This window comes from Lygodium microphyllum, chromosome 30 (genome assembly GCF_053477565.2).
Source record: "Lygodium microphyllum isolate KBCC chromosome 30, Lygodium_microphyllum_v1.1.10, whole genome shotgun sequence".
Classification (NCBI taxonomy): Eukaryota; Viridiplantae; Streptophyta; class Polypodiopsida; order Schizaeales; family Lygodiaceae; genus Lygodium; species Lygodium microphyllum.
Genome location: NC_141164.1, coordinates 70,286,648 through 70,299,147, shown reverse-complemented (window position 1 = coordinate 70,299,147; position 12,500 = coordinate 70,286,648). Strand labels below are relative to the sequence as shown.

The 12,500-nt window shown below is 35.2% G+C and overlaps 1 protein-coding gene and 1 non-coding gene across 2 annotated transcripts in view; one reads left to right on the top strand and one right to left on the bottom strand.

Annotated features, from left to right (window-relative positions):
- Nucleotides 1-1,155: 1,155 nt before the first annotated feature.
- Nucleotides 1,156-12,500, bottom strand: part of FVE (Transducin family protein / WD-40 repeat family protein) — a 67,881-nt gene continuing 56,536 nt past the window's right edge. Inside the window, exon 16 of the mRNA XM_087672350.1 lies at nt 1,156-1,531. Within this exon, the coding sequence (XP_087528476.1) occupies nt 1,430-1,531 (102 nt within the window). The 3' untranslated portion in view covers nt 1,156-1,429. The remainder of the gene's footprint in view (nt 1,532-12,500) is intronic.
- LOC148009983 (5.8S ribosomal RNA) lies at nt 12,110-12,259 on the top strand. Its single transcript, XR_015689828.1, has one exon. It is a non-coding gene; the product is annotated as a 5.8S ribosomal RNA (ribosomal RNA).

The window sequence follows — 12,500 nt, the reverse complement described above, 5'->3', positions numbered from 1 at the left end:
TACAAGTGAATCAATCAAGTTATGATCCAAACCAAAAGGACATGTAAAAGCTTTGGACCTTAATCATCAAATGAAATGTTCCAAAACTCTATAAGTTGGCCTTCATTGATTACAATTCGAATAAGATAGCATATCATCAAAAGTTTCACATTTTGTGATAGGGGCTCCTTGAATTTTTGCTTTGAAAGACTTGATAGAGACTTTAGACACATCTTGGGATTGTTGAATTTCTACACCAAAAGACTTGATATCACAATAGATACCAAGATTGAAGATATCATTAGAATGCTAAACATGTAAAATGCACTAGATGCACTAGAATAAGAGACTTCAATGGTGAGAGATGACACCCAAAGTACTCGATCGAGAATAGATATCCATAGAAGCAGATGTAGACGAGCAAGGCTAGATGGATGCATGCCCAACTAATGACTATGATGTGACAATGAAGTTGAGTTGGGCAATGGCCATTTTCAACCATGTTAGCTTGGCGAGCTTACAAGAGTATCGTAGTAACCGAGACCTGAGCAAGACAACCATGATGGGATGAAGTTGTGTGTGCAAATAAGAGCTCTACATCGTGTGCAAACACGTGCATGTGCATACACATTAGTGCAAGTCGATGGGTGCCTGCATGTGTATCACCCAAATCCCTAGGCTATAAACAAGTTAAGTGATCTTACCTAGATGCCTCAACGATGAATCTTTAAAGGCACAAGGTTTCCAATCATGACTTACAATCAAACCAATATAGAGTTTAAAGTACATGTTTTATTCAATTATCTAACACATACTAGACAATTGATCATGATTTTCATTCTCAATTCAAGTCCTTATTCAAATTTTTTCATGTTCAAAATTTCTCACTATGCCCAAACATAATTAGTATCAGTGTAATGTTGTAAGAGTGATTTTGAACAAAAATTCTAAGGTGAAAATTGTTCTTGATACGCACAAAAAGTTAAAAGGTCCAACCACATGTTCCAATTAACTTGAGTTGAGATGAATTATTATTTGTAGGTGTCAATACAATTGTAAGCACAATTCCTTTTGTGGGTGATTAACAAAGAATTTATAAACAAGGAAAATATTTTTCTACAACAAAAACACTTTCATGAAATCTTTTTAATGCCTTTGGAGTTACAAAAGTAATACGCAATCCCAAAATCGACACTCATATTGTTAATATCATGTTGCACCCAACAATTGTGAACACATTTTCCTTTATGGACAATTAACAAAGAACCTACAAACAAGTGTTTTTATATGGCAATAACACTTCTATGAAACTCTTCAATGCCTTTGAATTTACAAAAGCAATGTACAACCCCAAGTTCGATGCTCAAATGCTTCAAAAGTTCTATGATGGCTAGCAAACAAAACTAAAAATGTGTATCAATTCAAAATCAAAGAGAACCTAGCTTCATAGCTACTTGTCATCAGCACAACCAAGTATATGACTTTTGAATTGTTCGAGCTCTGCCAACACTTCTTCTTCTGGCCTATAAATCAAGTCATTCATTCTCCAAATCTGAAAATCGTCAAAGCAAGCAAAGCTTGAGTAAATCGAAGAGGCCGCCCAACTTACACAACTCGAATAATCAAAGTAAACCTTCAAAACATCAATTCAAAGATAAAATCCAAATTATCCATATACAAGCCAAACTACAAAGGTATGTGTTGAAATCTTCATTTGAAAAGGACTCACAACAAGAACAACTACACACACTCACATTAAACTTGGGTTATAAAAAGTGTATAGCATGGCTTTAAGCCACAAAAGTAATAGAGCTATTTGATATACATGTCCTCTAAAAATTTGGAGTGACACACAAGATTGTTGGAGATTTTTCAAGCCATCCAAGAAGCACATCTCTTGGCAATCAATTCGGCCACCCTCGCAATGCATACAATAAGAAGCATTATATATAATAAAACCATTTTCAACAAAATGTCATAATTTGGCCCATAGTATTACTCTTATAACTCAAGTTCATATTGCAACTCTAAACCTATTGAATGTTGATTTAGTAAAAATTGTCTCAAAATGAACCCTCATCCCAAGGCTTTACAAATTTATGAGGTGGCCAAAAAACTTAATTTTTGGTCAAACCAATGACTCCAATAAATGCCTTGACTTGAATCCTTATAAGGATTGATATAACTCTCCAAAGCCATCCGAAATCATGGTGGTAAAACTCAAGCTTTACTAATATTGCCAAAAGCATATCACAAGAAGATACTATCCCAATTCAATTTTGAGAACTTACCAATCATAAAATTTTCAATCTCAATGTGGTCCCAAACAATCATAACTAACTTACATTTTAAAACAAGAACCACAATGCAAGCCCAATGCATTGCCCTTTTTATTTCTCAACTTTGACTTTGCCAAGAGCTTCAAACATCAAAGGGCCAAGCTAGTAAGTGTAAGAGGTAAACTTCTCAAAGTCCTAACAAAAGAGGCATAAAATATGATTTTGCACTAAACAACAAATTATATGATTAGGTCTTTTCCTTATTGTAGAAGTTACAAGCTTTCGAAAATTTATGACAAGAATGTTATCAAATATTGAAATGGGATTTTGTGGAAGCAAACAAGAATGCAATAAGTCACACAAGTCAAAATTTCCCTCATGGACTTACTAGTATAGTTATTGCATAGGCATTGCTTTACATGATACTTCTTGTTTGTATACATCTATTCCAATGGAAATTTTGGGTATAAATTCATAGGGAACTTACAAATGTCAATACCCTTACTAATAACAAGGTCTATGCTAGGCCCCAATTATGTTATTTTGGTTTCACAAGCAAATTGGTTGAGTTGTAAAAACATGGGTGCACACTAATGATTCAATAAAATAAATAGCACATTTAAAGCTCATGGCAAGCTTCAAGTCTAATTGTCAAATTATGATGCCAAATTAGTAGGTTTACCTTGCACAATGTTCTCCCACCTCAACATTCTCCCTCTTCAAGATGTCCAATATTATTATTTATTGTCACCACTTCCCAACAACTTTAGCTTACAACCCCCCAAAAGATCATCAAAGATTAGACAACATTCAACATTTCTTAGAAGCCATGAGTTTACATTCCAAAAGTTTGCTATTCATAAGTTGATAACTTTTTATAGCATCAACCCAAATTTGATAAGATGTTAATGGTGCACATCATGGGTGGTTAGGCACTATTTGTTGGCACACTAGGTGCGAGTTGGTAGCTCCATTCATTCCTAATCTATAGATTATTGGATGCTTAATTCTCTCCTCTCTCAAATAACACAATATATGCTGACTCCAGACAAGTTACCCCAAAAATTTTGATTGCATATTGTAGAAAGTAAAGGGTACCACTTCAACCAAACCTCTACAAACAAGAATTTTGCCACTAGAGATGTGAGATCCATTGAACATGTTGGTCAAATCTTCATGGAGTGCAAAAATCAATCCAATGTGGGCCCAAGGATATATTTGACACCTTGGTGATTTTCAGTCATCATTGACTAGGCATTGATGATGATAAACACCGCATTCCCCTTCTTGATAGCTTTAAAGAAGCTACTCACCTTGCATAGGATAACTTGGTTGTGCAAGCACTTTTAACTACTACATGCAACAAAGAAAGTGCCTCTTATCTAAAAGATGAGCATTTTCCATACTTTGATCATGTTAATAATAATAGCACGGAATTATGTAACATGCCTCTTGGCAATCGTACTATACAAATTGAGTTTACAATATCAAACATAGATTTGATTATAGCATTGATCTCTAGAAGCCACAACATGTTGCCAAAGGGTATGCCTAACAGTATGGAATCAACTATGATTAGACCTTTGCACCCACTTCATGTATGATGAACCTTCGGAATAATTGCATTGGATGCACGCTTTAATTGGCATGTGCATCAATTGGATGTAAAGACTTATCTTTTTGAATGGTGATTCATATAAATCGATTTATGTCATTGTATGAGAATGTGTATGTTAAGAGAAAAAAAGATAGCAAAATACAAGCTAGCTACAAACTAACATTATATCGATGATTATATACCCAATATTGTGTTACAATGAGAATGAACCTCTTACACAGGCTGAGGCAAGTGGCTTGTTTACATAATCAATTATGTAAAGATCAAATGAGTCCAACTACTACTCTCAAAAGACTAAATACATATTTTCTCTTTTCGACCGACTAGAGAAGAATTCATAGGAGTCCATTAAGGAGGATATTTCAATACCCCCCTTGGCTTGAATAATAGGCAAGAGATGAATAATTAAGATGATTAGACTAGGTTGTACTCACTCTAACAAGACAAAATATATGAAACTTCAAAACAAGAAATCCAAGATTACAAATCCAAATTCCTTGTGATAGCCATAAAGACCAGGATTACTAAGAAAGGCTTCTAAAACTCCAAACAACAAGTGTAGGAATACTAAGAAGACTATTTCTTGAACTTTAAAAATAGAATGTTCAAGATTACAAGACCAAAATACTTCTAAAACTTAACCAATAAGTCTAAAATTACAAGAGATACCAAATAAAAACCTAGCCTCTACAAAAGAATTTTCTTCAAATTTTGCAAGTGTGTAATTCCTCGATGAAGAGCTTCTTGGTTGGACACCTTTGTTAATGATCCTAATGATGCATAAACTTCTTCTGCATTGTTGCTTAAATGTGTTTGATAGCCTCCCTTGCTTCTAGTATGTGAACTTGATCTTCTCTTGATCCCGTGTACTTTGAGTAGAATCCTTCTCTCTATACTACCTTGGGGAAGCTTGTTGACTTTATTAGAATTCCAATAAAAGAAGATACTCAATAAATTTAGAGGTAAATACTTTCTTTGTCAATATATCAAAGCTCAAAAGAACAAGCACTTATGTAAATAATGTTCTTTCGTGTGAATAGGCACCCATCTCTGCTTGATCCCATCTAAGTATCTAAGGATATTCTTGCTATAATGCTTAGCTGAATTCAATCTTAGTACTAGAGCAAAGCTTTGACCTTTAATCAGGTGTCTCAAGCCCACAAAGTCAAGGAAATTGATGGTGATGAAACTATGAAACAAGCCTTCCTCCTCGAGTAGGGTGATAAATAACCTAATTAAGCGCCGATTACAACAAGTGCAAAAGTCACAAACTCAAAATGCACACTTTACCACTTTAATCTTAAACATTGGACACCCTATTAGCCCCAAAAACTTGCACCCCTTGCGTTATTCTTTTATTTTATATTGCAAATGGAAAAAGTATAATTGAGATCCTCTGCCCTCCTCCACTATCCAAGTGCCTCTTGCTATCCAAACTAACCAATGAGCCTCCAAAACAATTTACCCCTTGATTTGCTTACAAATTGTGGCCTTCACCTTGTCCCTTGAAAGACAAATTCAACCCCAAATGTGATAGATCCACTATATACGAGAGCTATCCAAAACTAGCAAAGCGAAAGAGCTCTCTCTCCCGTTAAGCATTGGGTAATACTCCAAACCCTTCCTTTGTTAAACCTAACTGAGCCCAAACTAAAGTCAATTATAACTAAAAGACATCTAGGTAAAGCTACAACAAGTGAGAATGGTACCCTAAATCATCCTCTTTAATCCACTTTGCATCTATTGGTGAAATGATGTTGAAGCTTCACCAAGATACATATGGAAACTTTGCCTCTAACTTTGCTTGCCTCAAAAGCCCCACTAGATTGTGCACCTTTCTTTCTCTTGAGCATTGCAATTCTTTATACATTCACAGTCGCGTAATTCCAACTTAACTAATATGCAATATTGCATTCTGGTTGATTGGTCCCTCTTATGTACTTGACATATTAAAAGTACCAAATACATTAGGAAACATTTTTGTTTATATACTTTGGACCACTGCAATGTGACTACGCATGAAAATTTGAATACTACCGACCATACTAAAGTACATTTTTCCATACATTGCATGCACTATTAGCAGTATTTTTCCTCGTGATCAATATTATGCAAAATATATTTGTGTAACCAACATTAATACCATGAGTCCCAAACACAATTGCCTACATATATACACTGCCAAACCTGTCACTTTGTGCCCCAGTGCCATGCCAACATTGCTATACATGGGATTATATATATTACCAACCGTACATTGATAAATTGAGCCTTGCACACCATACATTAGTTGCTACATACCATAAGGAGTTCTGACATACATCCTTGTATATCGTCCCTGACCCACCCTAACATGAAAACTAGTGCCACCACCAAAGTAACCTAGCTTCTCCATAATTGCATGCATGACTTGCTATCCAAAAAGCATTGGATTGACACTTTGAAGTTAGCCTGGCCTTGCGTACACTTCAATTGTCTAAATACTATCATTTGCTCATGCTCACTACCACATTTAAAATATCACTCTTAAATTGGCTCTTCCTTCGATGCATCTTCCTATCCTGAAGCTCTCGAATATGATTTTTCCTTCTCGCATTTGATACCTCCCTTTAATGGGTTTAACCAATGCATGAACTAAGGATCATTTAAAAACTATATAAACATTTAATCTACTATCCTTAGCTGATCTTTAAAACAGTCATCAAATTCATCTTCCTCTTCCTCTTGCTAGTCATCAACTTCAAGAGACCTAAAAGGACCCAGATTTTAGTCTAAACCAACATCATCAGCTTGTTATCCATGGTGTCTCTCTTGTCCAAAAACAAGCATTACATTTTTTCCAACTTAAATAAGTACAACTTCAACACTAACACAAAGTTTCTAGATTTTAATCAAGTGTCTCGAGCCCACTAAGTCAAGGGAATTGACAATATCTTGATAATGGAACCAAAAAATCAATCTTTCTCCTCGAATAGGGTGGTAAATAACCTCATTAAGCAATAATCATAAGCACAAAATTCACAAAAATAAAAAATACGCACTTTATCACTTTAATCTTCAACATTGGGCACCTTGTTGACCCCAAAACCAACGCCTTTACGGTGTTTTTTAGTCTTATATTGCAAATAAAAAAAGTACAATTGACATCTTTTGACCTTTGCTAATCCAAATGCCTCTTGTTATCCAAATTGACCACCAAATCTCCAAATTGATTTTCCCCTTGGTTTGCTTGGGAATTTGCCTTCACCTTGCTCTTTGAAAGACAAATTCTATCCTAGATCTAATATTTGCTTATTGACCTCCACAACCTCCTTCAAATCCCTTAATATCAACTACCAAAATTCAAGTCCTAGAGTCTCAATTTTAAATACATATCCCAAGACAACTCTATCAAAACTCTTATTTTTGTTTTATAATAGAGTTTACAACAAAGATTGAATAAAATTTCTTTCTCAGATGGCTCAAACTACTAAAACTACAAAGATGACTTAAAAGATGACTAGGAAATAAAAGAATGTTGTAAAGAAAAATTTTGGAGTTTCATCACAATAAACACTAAAAAGCAACTACTATCCTTTTTAAAAAACAATGGAAGTTGTTACATGCAGCTTAGGACCACCAGAAATACTACTACCTCATCTTGTATGATATCATCTACACAAGAAAGACCTTAAACTGTTGATGTCTGCTCTTGGAGCACTTCAAACTACTATCAAATGTTGTAGAACTTATTATTGGTGGTTACAAATCACATTAACAACCTCTCCTTGGTCTCAAACAACTTTCTTCTCTCTCACAATAACTAGACTAGACTTTTTCCCACCCCTAAGAACGTTTTTTTCACTTGCATGGCATGTTTTGCTAAGCGACAACCTTCTAATCCCATTTTTTAATATTATTCAATTTATTAAATTAGTTTTAATTAATTATTATTTAATCTCTAATATCACCACTACCATTAGTATCTAACAAATTGGTCTAGACCAAAATTTGACATCGAATACTACCTAATACCTATCAAGCATAGCTTATTATAGCTTTTACCTTTAATATCTTTTGATATCTTGAGATCCTCGATCCCAAACTGTGAAATAATTAACTTGCACCTCATATATGCAAGTTGAATTTGTTTGAAGGAACAAACTAATTGAGAAAATATGAGAGGAGAAAATGGAAGAGGATATTTTAGATGACCATTGATTTGTTATTCATGTGGAAAAATAGGTCACATAAGCACAAATTGTCCATACCCACCAAGAGCAACAAGGGATATGTATCATTTGCCTCAAAATCCTCCCAATCAACACAACGATTATGATATAGAAATAAAATATCATACTTCTTCTCAAACATGAAAGCCTACATAAAAAAGAAAAGGAAAAATTGCCATAAAGTGTGTCCTTGTTGGAAAAAAATGATGAGGAGAATAAAACTCTAGATGTAGTGCAAGCAACAAAAAGGATGAGAAATGGAATCTAACTTCTACTTTTAAAAGGATCCAAATGCATCTCTCCTCTTATCTACCAACTAGGGAAGGATTCACTTAAAGGTATATTTCAACACAATCTAGCCTCCTTTCCTTCACCTCGTATTGTTGCTTCATCTCGAATTTCTCTCATCTTAGGAAATTTGTACTTATCTTTATACTTAGCCAAAATCATAACTTCTAAACAAGTGTTTTCTTTATAGTTTTATAACTAGCAACTCAATTCTAGGTTATGTAATACGAGGACACTTCTCCACAATAGTCGAATGTATTAAAAGTTACATATGGAGCATTTTATTCAAATTACCCACATTTGTGATCTAATATTAGAATATAAACATTGGATAGTATTAAATAAAGATCTACCATACTATGATACTATATCATGTAGCGTATGTGACATCTTGACGATAAATATTGGGTAATATTAAACACACTACATCTTAACTATTGTACTCTGACAAGCTATCATATAAAATATGTAGCATCTTGGCATAACAAAAAATATTTAGTATAAAAAGGAGATTTTTACTATGTAATTATATCATCGTTAAGGTTAATAAGCAATAACTAATCCATACTCTTTACAATAAATCAAATATCTTATCTATCCATGCTTAATCTTTGTACTTGTACTTCATAATAGGATTTTATTTTTACATTGAAGTTCAATTATAGTATCATATAGAACAAAAGTAAACATTGATTAACAATGTCAATCAAGAGTGTATTTATAAACTACATCACATGCTATTAACTCGTAATAGTTCTTCAATATTGAAAAACAAGTTAAAGCAATTATCATCAATTTATACAATATTGGCAAATATATAACGCACGTGGAACACTCAAACTTGCTCAGTTTTATTTCTACACAATTCAGCGAGCATGAACAAGCCAAAACTCCAAAGTTAATGTACATTGTCCATTCATTCACAGCATTCTTACATCTTCATAAGGTATTCTCAATTCCATTATCGAGCCTCTATCCCAAATCAAATTAACATGTATTTACTCATCGAATGAGTCTTTGGGATCTCAAAGTCCAAATTAAATTGTGCAATATATCTTCTTACTTAAATATTGCTATTTGACATAATTGAATGTATATATTGACAACTATTCACAATCTAAATTCAAAATTTCCTCTTGGACACAATTGTATATGCAAGCACAATGTACTATGCATGTCACAAAAGAGTATCAATAGTGGTAATGCTCGTATAAAATTGAATGTACATCTAAGTGGGTAAATTTATTAACACAGGTTGGTAAATTGACTCAATAAATATTATCTTAAACACTAGTTTAATCCCCTTGCACAATGGCCCTTTAGTTCAGTTATTTCTCTAGAAAGTGCACGTATTGCCTCAAGATATGCTTTGGTACAAAGGGTCATCATGTTCTCAACCAATGTCAATATCAAGAGTACTCTCAACTAGAAATTGTTGTGATGTTGCAAGGAAGAATGCAAACTTTTGAATCTTAATGCAGTTCACAAAGGCTAAACAAACATTTGTGGGACAACTATTAAAAAAGTTGAATGATATTTAGAACCAAAAATGCAACAAACAATTTTACATCTCCCTCTCGATTACATACTTCCATCTTAGATAATCGAAGGCAACGTATTCTAGTACAATGACATTTCAAGCTTAATTGACCTTTCTCGTTCATAGAGGATACAAGAGACCATATGTACAAGATAAGATCTTAATCACAGAGATCACCTTAGGTTGCAATTAGTTTATGAATTGGCATGCAAGTTTATTGAGCTAAACTACCCTTTCTCAATCAAAAAGGATGCAAGAGACCGTTTGTACAAGATATATTTGAGGGCATCCTATTCACAAATTTGATATATATCAAGAATCCAATACAATATGTGAAAGGCTCAAAGCTAGCTTTTGTTCAATAAAGATCAAACCAAACTAGCCCTACTTAGTAGAGCATTTTAGCTCCTTGCAATAAGACTGGCAACACAAGTCGAGATCAAGTATCTTGGCCAACATGGAGAAGATATAGCATGTTCTTCACATTGTAGGCTTTAAACCCACAATAGTTTCTCATCCATCGCATTGGATTCTTGCTCTCATTTCTTCATTTTAATTACAAAAACATCTTACACTATTGCTCAATCAAGTTGTCTAGGTTCAAATCAACTATCTAGGTTCTCAAGTCTTTTCTACAAGCTTGATTTAGATTGCTTACATGATAGCATCGCCAAAAGGCTCATTACTAGCTTTGGTTCATCAATATAAATATAACCCGAATAGTCCTTTACTATGCTAGAGTATTAGAGCTCCAAAATCATTTACGGACATTAAGGAGACTAACACAACCAATAGGTACACATGCAAGAGAGGTAGCACATGCACCAAGATATAAAACATGTTATTCACATTGGAAGGTGAAAGCCCACATGCAATCTACCCTCCCTAATACACTGACTTGACTCCTTACACTTATTTCTTCATTTCCCCATATCACCTAACGCCTTGAGTATAACAAGATAATTCGCTAGAAAAAAGTCCTATAGAAATGCTCAAGTTTCCAACATATTAGAAGTCTTGTGTAATAGCTAACCTACATGCCAACTTATGCTCAAAACATAGCTACTCCACTTCTGAAGTAGCAAAGCGACAAGAGGTCCCGTGATCACTCTATTAAATCTATCAAGACATTAAGTTCCACTACATAAGCTAACACGATCAATAAAAGCTCAAGTTGTGTACGCATGTGAGATATGCAATATGCTCTTCACAATTGGTGGGAGTCTCACACTAGTTCTCCACACCCTTGTCCAATGCATAAACTTCACCCTTTTTATCCAGTTTTCTAAGCTCACATCCAAAACCTCTAAATACAAGGTGACCTTTATATAATGGTGTTTTAGGAATATTATGTTAGTCCATCGAAAATAAGCACAGACATAAACATCAATTCACATCAACTAAACTCTATCCACAATACTTTGAACGTCTTATTCCTACCTAGAGATGTTTGACTACAAAAGTCATCCACTAGAAAGAAATGGAGTAATAAAGATCTACAAAGATGCTCAATGTAGCAAAAAATCATTAAAATCTTATGGATTTTACTTCTCTGAGATCTATAGGCTCTTGAACAAGGAAAATTTATCCAATTTTTGTAAGATTGCACTAAATAAAGAAACTTGTTTATAACTTGAGTGGTGTGGGTTTTAAATATTAAAGCATAGTGTATTAAATCTTAAAGCATGGAGTATCAAGCAAAATAAGCATAAGTAATAATTAAATGGTATGGCTTGCACCCTAGCTCATGATATATTAATGGGCTTGATACACCCTCACTCATGAGATATTCATGAACTTTATAATATCAAGTGCAACACTCATTGAAGGTGAACGTGCGAAAGGATCATTGACACACATCCATGAGAACAATGTGAACCGTGGAATGTCCGTGAGGGATCGCGCTTGATGATGCGATCGGCATCGTCTCTCCCCTCGTCGGAGTCAAGCTGCAATGGGGGAAGCTATGCTTCGGGGTCGTCCCCCTGCGACCGAATGGGTGGAGGAAGGAGGGACGCCTTCGACCTTTCTCCCTTGCTCAAGGTGATCCCCCTCCGTCGTGCCCATTCGGGCATGCCGTCCCCTTGATAAACCTTTTGCCCCTCCCTGCACGCAGGGGTGGCACGAGGAACTTAAGAAACCTTCTCTTGTCTAAGACTCCTGCCCTCGAGAGGATTGACAAACAAAATGCAACAACTCTCAGCAACGGATATCTTGGCTCTTGCAACGATGAACACAACGAAATGCGATACATAGTGTGAATTGCGAAATTCCGCGAATCATTGAGTCTTTGTAAGTGACTTGCGCCCACGGCTCGTCCAAGGGCATGCCTACTTGAGCGTCCCTAACTCCGCCACACCCTCTCCCCTTCTTCCGAGGAGGATAGAATTGATCGTCCACGCTCCGACATTCCTCTCTTGGAGTGCAAGGGATGTCGCGGTTGGTTGAAATGTACTGGCAACACCGTGCAGTGACGTTGCTCTACAAGGGTGGTTCGTCTCCTTGTCGAGGTGGCGGCTATTTACTGGTGACTCTTCCAAGGTACACATGTTAGATCGGGCTCTTCGAAGCTAAGGCTTGCCCTC